General features: G+C 35.6%; 2 protein-coding genes across 3 annotated transcripts; one reads left to right on the forward strand and one right to left on the reverse strand.

Annotated features, from left to right (window-relative positions):
- The first annotated feature begins 6214 nt into the window (after window positions 1–6214).
- Window positions 6215–9597, forward strand: LOC125841698 (disease resistance protein At4g27190-like). Its single transcript, XM_049520864.1, has 2 exons — window positions 6215–6745; window positions 7138–9597. The coding sequence occupies exons 1-2, from the start codon at window positions 6215–6217 to the stop codon at window positions 9595–9597; spliced, it is 2991 nt and encodes a 996-aa protein (XP_049376821.1).
- Window positions 9598–11100: 1503 nt separating this feature from the next.
- LOC125841451 (probable glycosyltransferase At5g03795) lies at window positions 11101–15708 on the reverse strand. 2 transcript variants are annotated; one of them, XM_049520586.1, is made up of 5 exons: window positions 15579–15708; window positions 13640–14173; window positions 13419–13549; window positions 12785–13133; window positions 11101–12082 (listed from the first exon to the last, which is right to left on the reverse strand). In XM_049520586.1, the coding sequence occupies exons 2-5, from the start codon at window positions 14063–14065 to the stop codon at window positions 11393–11395; spliced, it is 1596 nt and encodes a 531-aa protein (XP_049376543.1). In that variant the 5' UTR covers window positions 14066–14173; window positions 15579–15708; the 3' UTR covers window positions 11101–11392. The 2 variants fall into 2 exon arrangements, with proteins under 2 accessions (XP_049376543.1, XP_049376542.1); XM_049520585.1 differs by lacking the exon at window positions 15579–15708 and having other exon boundaries at window positions 13640–14737.
- Window positions 15709–16056: the final 348 nt, after the last annotated feature.

Below are 16056 nucleotides of genomic sequence, written 5' to 3' on the forward strand. Positions count from 1 at the left end.
CGTTGTCGAATTTTCCAAGTGTCGTAATCTCGTGTTCCTCCTGTCCTTGCTCATCAATTAGACGGATCAATTCACTTTTTCGTAGAAATTTGTTGAAGGATTTGGAATAATCGAGTCAGCAACCTTATCCTCAAGAGAGGTTTGAATTTCAAATTTTGAAAATCTATCCTAATCCCTCCCATTTTTCCCCCTTAAATCAGCCCTATTTCTCCTTCTATATATAGCTCCTTTCCCCACTTGGTTAAAGGCTGGTGGAAACTCATACACAAAAGGAACAACTTAGCAAAAACACATTCGAAATACACTCCAAAATAGAGAATATAATTCGTTTTGAGGCTTAGTTTCACTCTTTCCGTCCATCACTCGCCCAGGTTTATTTGAGTTCGAGGTCACCAGTGAGGTCGTTAGTGGTTGGATCGCTCAGTCAATCTCGTAGTCGTCTCAGTCGCTGCCCCGAAAAAGTAAATCTATCTGAGTCCATTTTGGACTCCTCCTTGCATATCCTTGAGTTGTCTCGAGTCAGCATCATCACTCATCCGAACGAAAGGGAAGCTGATATACAGGTTGAAAGCAAAATGCAAGTATTTGGAGGCTGAAGTATGTTGTATACGGATGGTATACAGACTGATATACGCGGAAAGAGGCCAAAACATGACCCGTACACAGTAATATAAACTTGGTGTATACAGGTCCTCAAAGGCAAAAGGGGCCAAAGCCCCAAATGAAATTACAGCAGGCCCAAAAATGATAAGGAGCTGATTTTTGATGAGATGGGCCAAAACCCATCACTTTTGACAAGCTTTAGATAATAGGACATGAACAAAGGCGTTGGCAAGCCCATTTTCGAATTTGGGCAAAAAGCCCCAGTTCAACATTTCTTCCTTTACTCTTGCTTGTATTAACTAACCTTATTTATTTTATGGTTGAATTTAATTAAGTTCCCCAAGATGGCCTTTTCTTATTTTTGAAGTACCTATTATTTACTTATATATATATATATATATATATATATATAGATAGTTACATATGATTATTTTGTCCTAATAGGAATAAATGTTGAATTTTTCTTAAAAGTAACAACTTAAAATTATCTTTCTTTTCTTTTACTTAGTTAAATTTTTAAAAAAAAATTAGTCAAAGTCATTTTAGTCAAATTGCCGGTCAACCGCAAGTTAGCGGACATTTCGAGGGCCTAACACCTTCTCGGAATGTACATTGAACTTCGAACCCTTTTATTTTCGATTGATTTTATCTGTTTGAATCTTTTGAACACTTTAAGTTTTTTCTTGATTTTTACTAAAAGATTAAATGGCGACTCTGTTCTTTTGAAAATTCGATTTCTCTTAAATCATAAGTTTAATCAATTTTTCGAAAACTTAGTCATTTTTATTTTTCGAGTAAAACAATCACCATGAAGGAATGCATTCTTGATATCCAACTGATGCAGAGGCCAATTCTCAGAAGCAGCTAGAGAAATGAATAAACAGACAGAAGTGAGTTTGGCAACTGGAGAGAAGGTTTCCGAATAATCTACCCCATATGTTTGAGCATAGCCTTAAGCCACAAGTCTAGCCTTAAGCCTTGCTACAGAACCATCTGGATTCACTTTAACCGTAAAGACCCACTTACATCCCACTGGTTTCTTTCCCTTGGGTAAGTCCACCAAATCCCATGTATGATTTTCCTCTAAGGCGTGTATTTCATCAAGTATTGCGTCAAACCTTCTAGGATAATTTAAAGTCTCCTTCACAGTTTTGGGTACAGAGATAGAGTCTATAGAGGCAATCAAAGATCTAGATCTGGAGGATAAGCGACCATATGAAACAAAATTAGCAATGGAATATGTGGATTTACAAGTATGTGTACCTTTGCGAAGAGTTGGAGGATCAAGCGACAGACCTTATGCATGACAAGTATCATTATTCTCTCTCCTCCTTGAGTAGACTTGAACAATTAGTGGTCTTGTTACCGTAGATGGAGCAGGTACTAAAGGTAGAATAGTCAGGTCATGATCAACAAAAGAACTAGGAGATGAAGGAACAACACCTGATTGTTCCGTCACAACATGCAGACTGTGACATAGCTCTATACTCGCCACTCATCTTCCTTCTCCTGACTTGTAGAAATGGGAGGTGTATAAAAGAATGGTGTAGTCTCTGAAATACCACATCATTTAACGTAAGATATTTGCCAGTTTCAATACAATAACACTGATACCCTTTCTGAAGACGAGAATAGTCTAGAAAAACACACTTCAAAGCCTTGGGATCTAACTTAGTAACAGATGGCCGAACATTTCGAACATAACATGTTCTTCCAAATACCTTAGGTTCCACCAAAAATAGTGGCTTATTTGGAAAAAAGAACATTGTAAGGTGTATTACCGTCAAGCACAGTAGATGGCATGCGATTTAATCAGAAAACATGGTGTAGAGACCGCATCTGTCCAAAACTGTTTAGGGACCTTCACTTGAAACACCAGTGCCCGAGCTGTTTCAAGCAGAACACATGAAGACTGGTGGAGAATACCATGTTGTCTCATATACGATCCAAACAATTTTGACATGTATTTATTGGCGTTATCACTCCTTAAAATACGTACCGAAACATTGAATTGAGTTTTCACTTCAGCATGGAAGGCACAAAAGTGAGTAAACACTTCAGAGCGACTCTTCATACAATAAATCCAAGTCATTCGAGAGAAATCATCCACAAAAGTGACAAAATACTTGTGCCCTGTTTTGGAAACCACAGGACATGGTCCCAAAATATCATAATGAACTAACTCAAATGCCGACTCAACTCGCTTATTAACCCTTGGAGGTAACGAGGTGTGATGATGTTTTGCAAATCGGCATGACTCACACTCCAATGAAGAAATATTTTGAAACTGAGGACATAGTTTCTTCAACAGAGGCAGAGAAGGATGACCCAATCGACAATGTGCTTCAAATGGAGACATGATAGTAGAGCATGCAACCAATCGAGGCTCTCATTCATCAAGAATGTAGAGATCATCAGAACTATGTCATTTACCAATAACCTGATTCGTCTTAAGATCCCGAATCAAACAATGATCGGGGAAAAATGAAATATAACAATTAAGGTCCTTGGTAAGCTTACATACATAAATCAAATTAAAGGCCAATTTTGGTAGACTTAATACATATGACAGTGTAATGGAGGAGGTTGGTTTAACAGTCCCAAATCCAACACTGTTACAAGTTGATCATCAGCTACAGTAACCAGAGAGGGTGTTTTATGTGATTGAAAGCTTGAAAAAATATTAGGATTATCCGTCATATGATTTGTTGCACCTGAATCGATCACCCATTTATTTAGAGAGGTGAGAAGACAGATTTTATCTTCCTCAACAAAGGTATTAATTGAAGTGGATTCATTTTTCTGAACAGAAGCAACAACTTGAGACCTTTGACTTTTGTAATCAATCATTTTTCCCAAAATAATTGATCTGTAAACCCAATTAGAGCAAAACTTCAAACCAACTGAAGCAATCCAACAAAACTTTCCAGAATTTGAAGGAGAAAAGGGAGCAGGGACCACATATACAACAAGTCAAACCAATAAAGTTTTACAACATTCAGTTGTCCCACTGTGGCTGCCAAATATTACAAATCTCCCAAACAAAAGTATTTATTTTACGATCCATCAGATTTGAACCAAACAAACTAAATGCGTCAGAATATTCTACTCCCACAACCAAATTATTATAACTGCTCAAATAAAACAAACCAGATCTCCAGCAACAAAAAACACCTATAAATAGGGAATAATAGATCGAGAAAGATAAAACCTGGATGATGTCAAATCTATCTAAAATCTGAAGAAAAAAATTCTGAACAATNGACCACATATTCAACAAGTCAAACCAATAAAGTTTCACAACATTCAGTTGTCCCACTATGGCTGCCAAATATTACAAATCTCCCAAACAAAAGTATTTATTTTACGATCCACCAGATTTGAACCAAACAAACTAAATGTGTCAGAATATTCTACTCCCACAACCAAATTATTATAACTTCTCAAATAAAACAAACCAGATCTCCAGCAACAAAGAACACCTATAAATAGGGAATAATAGATCGAGAAAGATAAAACCTGGATGATGTCAAATCTATCTAAAATCTGAAGAAAAAAATTCTGAACAATGTACACCAATTTTTGACTGAAAATGTTGAGGCGACAATGCTGACGCAGGTTGTGATCAATCCTACCGTGGCGACGGAGCGTGAGAGACAGCGGAGAGGTGGAGGTAGCAGCATGTGACTCACTCGCTGCCACCCTAATATTGGGTGACCCAAATTGTCGAGTCTTTTTCTTCAACAACCAGAAAAGCTGCGGAATTTTGGAGCATAAAAATTGAGCCCTAGTGGCTCTGATACCATGTTATTGAGACAAGATATGGAGAATAATGTTTATATTCCTCAAAGAGTACAATGATATAAATACATGTAGAGAGCAATCTGACTAAGGCAACTAGATATTCAGAGCAATCTAACTATGGTAACTAGATATTCAGATCCTAGAAAATCATCTATATATATTATCTATATTATTATAAACTATGATTCTGTAACAGATTGCTTCAATGTACCTGGAGTAATTTCTTGTTTCGCTTGTGTTGTGTGATCATCTTGTTTATTTGTAATATACTGATATAGCTTTTGTGTTTAAACATCTTGGAGCATTCTTACTATTCTCCGGCATATCAAACACACTGTGAAAATACAAAGGTAATACCATTACTATTCTCTTTCTCCAGCATATCAAATTCAATATCTTTGTTCCTTCCATATTCATAATCAAGATTTATTAAACGAACCAAATCAATCCTTGATGTGATTACTTTCTCATAAAGTGAATGTTTCGTATAGAAATAGAAAAAAGATAGCTTCAACGCTTCCCTTAATGTCAAATAACTAGATCATTTGAGATGTAGGACGAAATATATGATGCTACAAATAGTACAAGTGAAAAAAGAAATATGCAAGATAGATGTGTGAGATTTAGGATAAGGAGTCAAATTGAACACCTGTTATAATACATTAAGAACCATATCGATTAAATGGAATATATTAAGGATCAAATTAATGAAACCCCATACATTTGATCGTTTTCTCTTCTTTTTTTCTAAACTAATTTTGGCAAATGCAGAATCATTTTAGTGGTTAGTATGTCAAATCATATTGCCAAATTTTGTTATTATATATTTCAAAGTTGTTGACATTTACCTAGTTAAGTGAAGTGGATGGCCTTAATTATTTTAAATCATGTTGCCTAGTTTTGTAATTATATATGTCAAATTGTTGACCTTTACCTAATTAAGTGAAGTGGATGGCCTTAATTATTTTAAATCATGTTGATTAGTTTTGTTATTATGTATGTCAAGTTGTTGATGTTTAAACAAATAATTATCTTTGCCTTCGTATTTGTTTTTTGGCATAATACGTAAACATGACCATTAACTTGGTTTTACTTGGCAACTATGACCTTTAACTTTGGGTGTGCACAAGTAGACATTTAAACTTGTATGAAATTGAACAAATAGACACATTCGCCCGACATGACAATTTTTTAATCCTACGTGGCGTCCTACATGTATTATGCCACGTAGGACATGTGTGTCTACTTGTTTAATTTTATACAAGTTTAAGTGGCTACTTGTGCACACCCAAAGTTGGAGGGCATAGATGTCAGTTGAAACCGAGTTCAAGGGAAAATTTATGTTTTATACCTTGTTTTTTCTATTAGTTCTCTTAATTTTGCCTTAAACAAATGTATAATACATGAACGTATCCTTTAACTTGGCCTCAACTGACATTTGTGTCCTCTAACTTTGGGTGTGCACTAGTAGACATTTAAACTTGTATAAAATTGAACAAATATGCACATTTGTCTTATGTGGTATCATACATGGCAATTTTGTGTCCTATGTGGCATCCTACGTGTATTATGTCACGTAGGGCGCATGTCTACTTATTCAATTTTATACAAGTTTAAATGTCTACTTGTGCATACCCAAAGTTGGAAGGCATAGATGTCAGCTGAAGTCAAGTTAAATGACATATTTATGTATTATGTCTTAAACAAACAAGAAGCAGTCAGTTTAGCTTCATTTGATCATCTTTGAGAGAGCATCATTAGCATTCTGATCAGAAATATTTTTATTCTTTACCTCAAGAATTGATCAATGGAAATACTTTTTAATGTTGTAGGTGGCTTTGTTGTTGAGGTGGGAAAGTTTGTATCAAAATGCATCTATCCTAAGATTGAAAATATTGCCTGTTTCTCGTCAAAAATTGAAAATCTAAAGAAGGAAATGGAGAAGCTAACAAAGTTTAGAGATGATATCAATGCAAAGATGGAAGAAGATAAGAAAAAAGGCAATAAACCAAAACCAGATGTTATTGTGTGGATGGAAGATGTTCACGAGCTAGAGAATGAATTGGAAACTATGCAAGACAGAATTGCAGCGGCTAAGGTGCTCACATATAAGTGTTGTCCAAAATGCAGCCTTTGCTCTGAAGTCTCCACTCAAGCACAGAACATACGAGATCAACTTTGCAGGCTTAAAGAAGTTGGAGAAAGCTTTGGATCCAGTTTGGCGGTAGAAAATTACCAGGTGAAAAATGTTGAGTTCATCCCGGGACCATCAATAGAAGGCCAGTCAGCAGCAACAAGGAATCTTAACAAAATCTTGCAACTGTTAGAAGATGATAAGGTATTAATTGTTGGAATTAAATCAAGATTAGTAATCATAAATTGTTTAGAATTTGGTCATTGATAAATCTGTCATGTGAATATTACTTAAACAGTATATTAATTGAGTTTCAAAAATGAATGAATGCCAATCCTACTTAATTTGTTTTGGGTTAATTAGCAAAATATACTTTTAAGTTAAAAAAGAAGTTAAATGATTGTGTCATATATGATATATGATGACAATAGAACATAATGCATATGCAAAGAATTTAACAAAATTGAGATTATAATGATCAAAGCCTCCAACTTCCTTGTTTCTCTAATTTTCTAAATTTCTTCTGTATGACCATTGTTTCATCTTTTTCACTTGTGGGTAAATTATTATTTTTTTGGGTATTTGAATCCTTTCAGATATGCATCATTGGTGTGTTGGGTACGGGAGGAGTTGGGAAAACAACATTGGTGAAGAATCTTAATAATGAGCTCCTAAAAACCTATGTGTCAAGTTCTAAACTGTCTTTTGGTGTTGTGGTATGGGTTACAGTGCCCAAACCACCAACAAACATAAAAAAAGTTCAAGCACAAATTGTCAGCAGATTAAACCTAAAAGTAGATGACGAGGAAAGTGTAGAAAGCATTGGCAGCAAAATCTATCAAAGGCTCAAGCTAGAAGAGAGTTTCCTTCTCATATTAGATGATGTTTGGGAAGCAATAAATTTGGATGATATAGGTGTGCCCCAACCTGAGGACCCCGCAAGAAGCAAGGTGATTATAACTTCTCGTTTTTCGAGTGTTTGTAACCAAATGAAAACAAACACTGAAATGAAAGTTTACACATTGGATGTGGATGAATCTTGGCAACTCTTTGTCAAAAGTGCGGGAGATATTGCCAATCTGGAGCAAATTCAACCATTCGCAAAGGAAATCACAAGAGAGTGTGATGGCTTACCTTTGGCAATCACTGTTATTGGATCATCAATGAGAGGGAAGACAAGGTTCGAGCTCTGGAAAGATGCTTTGAAATCACTTAGAATGTCCGAACCACATAACAAAGAAGTTAAAGATAAGGTTTACAAGGTCATCAAGTGGAGTTTTGATTCTTTGGAATCTCCGGATATTGAATTATCCTCGGAGCAAAGAAGCAATATGAACAAAAGGAGAGGTGACATTCAAAGTTGTTTCTTGTATTGCTCCTTATATCCGGCGGCTATTTCTACTGATGATCTCATAAATTGCTTGTGGACAGAGGAGTTCCTTGGTGAACATGACACATATGAAGAAGCATACAACAGGGGAATCACAATTATTGAGAGTTTAAAAGATGCCTGCTTGCTAGAAGCCCATGAGATAAATTTTGTGAAGATGCATGACGTGGTCCGTGACGTTGCTATATGGGTAGCTAATTCCTTTGGGTATGAACACAATTCTGTTATTCAAGCTGGAATCGGGTTGACTGAGATATCACATACTAAAGTATCAGCTTCTGTCAAGAGAATATCTTTGGTAAGCAACAAAATTCAATGTCTACCTGATAACTTCACAGAATGCCCAGAGGCAACAACTTTACTATTGCAAGATAATGATCGCCTTAGCAAAATTCCCCATGAATTCTTTTTGTCATTTCCAGCTCTAAGAGTTGTGAATCTGCGTAAAACTGGTATTAGAGCACTGCCTTGTTCCATCAATAGTTTATGTCAACTACGTGCTCTAATACTACAAAATTGCAATGAGTTGAAAGAGTTACCACCTATTGGTAATCTTTCCAATTTGCAATTGCTTGATTGTGATAATGCAGGATTACTTTGTCTGCCTCAAGGAATGGACAAGTTGACAAATCTGAGGCTATTAAATATGCCTGCAGCTGATTTAGAGAGCATCAGCCAAGGATATTTTGTCAAATTGTCTAGCATTGAAATGTTAAATATGATGAAATCGTCCACGTGGTTCGTTGCAAATAATAGGTGGACTCTTCTTGGATCAACTTCCTTTGATGAGATATCATCTCTACACAATCTAACTTATCTTTTTATTAGACTGGATAGATCAGCAATTTTGAATAGAGACCACACCTGGATGAAAAGATTGAAAAGATTTCACATTGAAGTTGGGAAAACTCGAATGGAAGTACTATTCAACGGGTCAACAAGGATAATAGGCGTCTCCAATTGTGAAATTTTCAGCAACGGAGAGCTCTCAGGCATGTTGCAGTTTGCGAGAGATTTGCACTTAGTACATTGCATGGGTCTCAGGAAGTTGATTATAAACAAGAAGAGTTTTGATGGATTAAAATCACTCTACATTTACAAATGTTTTTGTGATTTCAGACAAGTCGAAGAAGGAAGTGGACAGATTGACCCTTTGCCAAATCTGGAACATCTCACCCTCGATTCCGTAGAAAATTTGAAGTGTGTTTCTGATTTCAGTCAACTTCTGAGTCTAAGATTTTCTAAACTACGCCAATTGAATATATCCTATTGTCGAAGTTTAACATGTCTTTTTAACACTGGTGGAGCTCTTTCTGCACCCAAGCACTTGGAAATAATTTCAATTACCGATTGTTCTCAGCTGGTAGAGTTGTTAGTGCTATGCAGCTCCCTTGCCAACTCAGAAATTCCAAGAGTTCGGAAGTTATATTTGAATAACTTGCGAAAATTAGGAACGTTGGGGCAGCCACAGAGTATGTGGGAACACCTGGAGGAACTTAGAGTGACATCTTGCTTACAAATAAGGAAGTTGCCTCTCTCTATTCAAACCTCCGACAACATCAAAGTAATAAACGGAGAATCAGAATGGTGGAGCCAACTGGATTGGGATGACGACAACTTCCAGTCAAATTTAGAACATTGTTTCCTACCAGGTTTCATCTGGTAGAAGGATCAAAGTTGAAGTTTCTTCCGTTACATTTCAGGTGAAGTATCATTTCTTAGATATGACTGAATTTCTTACAATTAGTAGCTAAATTTGAAATGTCTGAAAGTACTGATGATATAAATTCTACGTAAAATGTTCAAATATGTCCTTAAAGTATTCACAACTGAGCTCACATAAGTCCTTACCGTTCAATAGTTGATCCAAATATAGATATCAAATTTGTCGTCACTGACAATTAATTTATACGTATGCTTACCTTGGCAGCTTGAATTTCAAGATCATCTCTTAATAGGCAGACGAAGGGCAGAACAAATCCAAATGCCTGAAGAAGGACATCCATAAAAATGTTAATTTAGACAATGGTATCTAGACAACCATTTAGTAATTTTGTGTCCAAAATTAAACAACAGATAGTTATGGTATCAGCATTATTGAGCCAAGTTGCTCGGATACTTATGGTACCAGCATTTCGTGTTCTTATAAGATTTCTAATATAGCTCTTCCTGTCGATAAAAAGTCATAAAAATAATCACCGTGCATCTCTGGTAAACTTATGATCCTTTGAAGAGGAAGAATTTTCTTACCTGAAAACCATAGCCTCCGCAAATTCAGTATCAATATGAAAAACAACATCATTTAGGCCTCAAATTTAAGAGAGGCTCATTTTTCATGGACGTCCGTTACGACCTTATTAATGACGTGAGTTGGTCCCGAGGGGCAAACGGGTGCATTTTCAAGTTCAAACGAGCTCCAAAGCTGGAAAAAACTAGATTTTACCCTTTTTCGTGTGCTATAGTCCATGAATTTTTTGTGATACAAGATTCTGGCTTGTCTTTTGCCGAAATTTTTCATGAATGTCCGTTACGACCTTATTAATGGCGTGGGTTGGTCCCGATGGGCAAACAAGCGCATTTTCAAGTTCAAACGAGCCCCAAAGCGTGAAAAACTAGATTTTACCGTTTTTCGTGTGGTATAGTCCATAGATTTTTGGTGATATAGGATTCCGGCTTATTTTTTGTCAAAAATTTTCATGGACGTCTGCTACGACCTTATTAATGGCGTGAGTTGGTCCCAAGGGTCAAACGGCCGCATTTTCAAGTTCAAACGAGCCCCAAAGCGGAAAAACCAAAGTTTTACCATTTTTTGTGTGCGATTTTTACCCTTTTTCGTGTGCTATAGTCTATGAATTTTTAGTGATACAGGATTGCAAAAAATAATAATGTTTTTTTCCAGAAAAGAAGAAATCAGAAACCAATGTTATCTAAGACACATTCATGACCTACATGTATATATTCTATACAATTTTGTTACATGATACATGAATGAGCTCAACTGAACCCACTGTTTTTGACTCGAACTATGCATACACAAGCAAAGAGAGAAAATTAATGCATCCATAAACTAAGATCATACTCATTCTCCGGCTCTATTTTATCGCCTCTAGTCACACACAGAATGTTGGCATGTACCGATCAGTATCAACTGTCAAAGCTCAGTTTATCTGAGTTAGTCTTCTGCGGGCAACTCTTTCTGTCAAAGTACAAAAAGCAGTTTCTGCTCGGTTTATGGAACAGATGTAATCTCTCTGACTAAATTCCTTTATAGAATGGCAGCCTTGCACAGCCAGCTAGTTTGTTTTTTCTAGCCAAATGTGGCAGAAGCATTCGATGAGATCATTCCAAGTACACATGTTAAGAGAACTGAACCGGCTGCAGCTCTTGAAATGTTTTGCATATCAACATCCAAATTGATAAGCTAACAGACCATCATGTTGGAACAACTAGAACTCAAGGAATTATGATATCTCCGATACTTGAAGTTGGTTGAGCCTGCTAACCCAAATTGAATGCAAAATCATATGGAACAGATCATATCTAGTCGGTTTTGAATTCCAAATAAAATGCTTCTGCAACATCTTGACATTATTTTGCATGATCTGGTAACGTCTCAGAGGTATACTTAATAAAATATCCTTTAGCCTAGGAATATCTTTCTCAGAAACAACCACAGAAAAAGCAGTCCAATTAAGTACTTCGCTGAATGGAAGCGCAAAATTATCAGCGATGATAACCGGAACACACTCATAATATATTGCCTCGACAATCCTTGGGCTGTTCACTTCATAACCCATCGGACAAAGGCAATACTTGCTTGATTTCATGTGTTCAGGATAAGACATAACTTTTGAGACTCTATGGGGTAGAGGCCCGTAAATTCTTATGGATTCATCTTTGTCCCTCCAATATTTGAGAAGTTTGGGACGTACCGGACCATGCATATTTCCAGCGAAAAAGGCAAGAATCGGGCGCTGTGACACTCTTTTTCCACCGAGGTTTCTAAGAGGCCTCCTAGGATTCCTAATAGTGGTCTCGGGAAGGGAAACGTCCTTCCCAGAAACAAATATTCCTTCAGATATATCTGCATTGCAGAGAGCTTTTATAGTGTTTCTACTCAGATCCTCATGATCCTTCAGAGTATAAGGTCCCTGTAAGAATTTGTTAAAACATATAGTAAGAAAATGAAAAATACTCATCAATCGAAAATGCATAACCAGAAAAGAGTTCAACACATGATAATTGCAAAAAAAGGTTTTCTTATTTGTACCATATACTCCCTCCATTCCATTTTCTATGTGGCTTTATTTGACTGACACGAAGTTTTAAGGAAAAAAACGACTTATGAAACTTGTGGTCTAAAACAAGCCATAGATAGTTGTGACTATAAATCATCTCACGAAAGGTAAAATGAGAATTTTACAGTTATATTGTTTAAAAATATAGAAAGGTGACATACTTTTTGGGACAGACAAAAAAGGGAAGAGTGTCATAAATTAGGACAGAGAGAGTAGTTTCTTATGCAGGAAAATTCTTCTTCTATAACCACCCCACCCACTCCGAAGGTCATTGTTGCACGGTTCGAAACTCTATGAATAATAATAGATACGTTCATCTACCCTACTCCACTTAAATACTAGGTTTTTGATTGTGACAAGGTTCGATTCCTTGATATGTGTCTAATCCACACATCACATGATGTGCTCTTACGACTAGATAAGTCTACTCTTTTCTTGTATTTAAGGAAGTCCAATTCCCCAGGCGTAAAAGCAAATTTAAAAGTTTATGTCCAAAGAAGAATGCTCATGAAAGAAATACACAGTTTAGAAGATAATATCGATACAGATGCATACCCAATCATGGCAAGCAACAAGAAAGTGATCTGACCCACATGTGCGGTTCCAGAAAGGATACTTTGAAGCTAGCATGTTCACGTAGTTCCGCAGGAATACTGATAACGGCTTAAGATCATGTGAGTTCACCACATATCGTGCCTTTTGTAACTGACGTGCGCTATATGGCAGATAGAACAGGTGAGCCTTTTGTGGATCCCTTGTCACAAACTGGTGACTATCTTCCATCAGCTTCATGAACCATCCCTCAGATGAATAAATTCCTCTAAGATAAGGTTGATGAAAAATCGGCCTTTTCCCTTCTTTGTAAATGTAAACTTTGAGTATAAGCTCCATCAACTCATAGCTCCTGGAATGTCAACCTAATTGTGTTTAAAGAAAAAGCTAATTTTGAAACACAAACAGATGACAAAGATATTCATAATAGAAAAGGCTTCGATAGCCACTGGTTGTTCAGTGAAGAAAAGCCTAGTCTTTTATCTAGGATAAGATCTAACTGAATTAAGTGATAATCATAATAAATAAGACTGTCTTTTTTTTTGACAAAGCATAAAAATATGACTCTTCATCAGAGGATATCAACATAAATCATCTGAAAAATAAGCTATCTAAGCAAATATAATCAAACATCTACCTCTTAAATACAGAGACATTCCTGAATAGAGGAGTATACAAGTCCTGATCATCCTTAACTAGTGGGGCATTCTCAATCTCTTGTTTGGCATATGCAAGTGCCTCATCTGGAGTCGAAGATGCTGTGTATCTCTGAAATATTAATACAGTGGAAAAAGAAAGTAAGAAGGCGAACGGATTCAGTAATATTCTTAAGGAATATAAGCACAATAAAAAACTTACCAGCATATAGTTGGACACGTTTCTAACAGGTGAAGAAGGGAAAATAACTTTATCTACTGCATTCACATGCTTCCTACTTTTCCGCTGTCTCGAAATTTGTTCTCGTCTTTCCAGAACTTGCAGTGTTTCACTCAGTCCATCTGTAGAGTTGAGTGAAACAACTAGGGGGGCATGCTGACTAAGGTTAAACCTGATATCTGGACTTACTGGAAGTTCCCTTAAGTTCTTTTCATGATTCAAATTTTGGGAAGATGAAATCTCCGATGGTGGGAAGAGAATCCATTCTGTAAGAGGATAAGGAAGTGTAGAAATTTGAAATATTATCCTAAATACTGTCAGAATAGCACCAATGAAAACCAGCTTCTTCCAGTCAATTCTGAACATCAGAATAGCAATTATTTTCCGCAACAATTTCCTAATCTTCATCCTGTTGCTAAAAGAAGAGATACTTTTGCATATCTATTTCAGTCCCTTAGGCAGCCTAAAAAGTCCATCTCATACCTCCAATATGCTCCAAGACTCAAACAGGGAGATCTGTGAATGTAAGTTTAAACAAAATGTCAGGTACTTTACTGAGGTGAAGTATAATATACTCAACCACGGACAAAGGCAATACTCTTAAGAAACCGGCCATTTACAAGGCAGAAACAAAAACTAATTTAAGCTAAACATCCAAGTGCAAAGGTGAAAGGACATATATGAATACATTGTTAATGTAGATATCTATCAGTTCACAGTTATTTCTCTCTGTTTAACAACCAATTATTTGGGTTGAACTTCCCTCTATCACTGATTACCAATAAAGAAGTAACTTTTAGAAAAGAAAGCCATAAAGGCAGACAGACAAGATAAATCATAAGAATAATTGTTGAGAACCAATTCTAATCAGTTTCTGTTAGCAGAGACAGGAACTAATCATCCAATAATTAAGAAGTATCCATTTCACGTATTTGTATTGTCGTAAGAAACCAAATCATTTGAAACAAAATGACACAAACAAACCAAAAGAATGGAGAAAATAAGGAAGGACGCATTCTCAAAGTTGGAGTGGTTACTTGTCAGTAGGCCAAGTTTGAATATTCATTTATGTATTATGCCTTCTATATATATATTCCACTGGCATACAACAACAACATACGTAATCCCACAAGTGGAGCCTTGGAAAGGTATAGTATGTAAACCTTACCCCAACCTTGGGAGATTAAGAGGTTGTTTCGTATAGACCTCCGCTGAAGGAAAAGCATATCAAAGCAGATACTATACAAAGCATGACAAAGCAAAACATGAAAATAGAAAAGGAACAACTACAACAAAATAGTGTGATAGTCAAACTACAAGTGACATTAGATAGTAATCGAAGGATAAGAAACTACCGGCAGATTCTAGTAGCATAATTTAAAAAAAAAAAAACAACTAGATATATATATAATCAAATAAGAGGTAACAACAACATTAACATACCCCGTGTAATCACAGAAGTGGGGTTCGAAAAGGGTACAGTGTAAGCAGACATAAAATAAGAGGTAAAAGATAAAATAAAAAGACAATTCTGGGCAGACTAAAGCTACCTCTCTTAAGTACAAAAATTGTGCCAAACTAATGCTAAAAACTTCTGAAATTTTATAAAGATCCTCTCTTTAAGTGAAAAAAGAAGGTGAATCCCAAGAATTGAAATGGGGTTTGGCCCTGTTTCTCCACAAAATCAAAAATCAAATCTTTATAGTATTTTCAGAATCCAAGGACCTGAAGCAAGTAATAATAGCAGATTAGTTCATCAACATTCATACAAAAATAAAATATAAAATCACTGGAATCTGAAATTATCAAACAAAGGGTCAATCATAAAAGATTCCACACCCGAATTTACAATCAAAATTAAAATGTTTAACAATTCGAACTGTGTCACATAAATTACGAGATAAGGACTACTATTACATACCTATTTTTAAAATATATAATGCTAAACGAACGGCAGAGCAAACAAATAAAGGCTGAATTGTGTAAGGAAGGAAATTGAGGAGAAAATGAATTTGGAAAGAAAAAAACAAAGTGAAAGGGAAAGGAAAGGTGACCTTTTTTTTTTTTTTTTCATAAATCATAATTGCCTGTTTGGTGGTTAGTACCAGTTGTCAACTTGTACCTTTTTTTTTTATTAATTATTAAAAATAAAAAACTTTTTTGTATTTTTTTTCCTTTTTAATGTAATTTCGTTTTAATTTATGTAATGTTATTTAATTTGATACAAAGTTGAAAAAAGAAAAAATATTATTTTTTTATATTTCATCGTTAGCATTAAATATTTATTCCTAAATTATTTTGAATATTTAATACTACTACTTAAATATTTAATTAATGGTTTATTAGTTGTATCTCTTAATTAGACGCTCTTACTTTCTCCGTCCACTTTTATTTATCAT

This window comes from Solanum stenotomum, chromosome 10 (assembly GCF_019186545.1).
Source record: "Solanum stenotomum isolate F172 chromosome 10, ASM1918654v1, whole genome shotgun sequence".
NCBI classification, from domain to species: domain Eukaryota; kingdom Viridiplantae; phylum Streptophyta; class Magnoliopsida; order Solanales; family Solanaceae; genus Solanum; species Solanum stenotomum.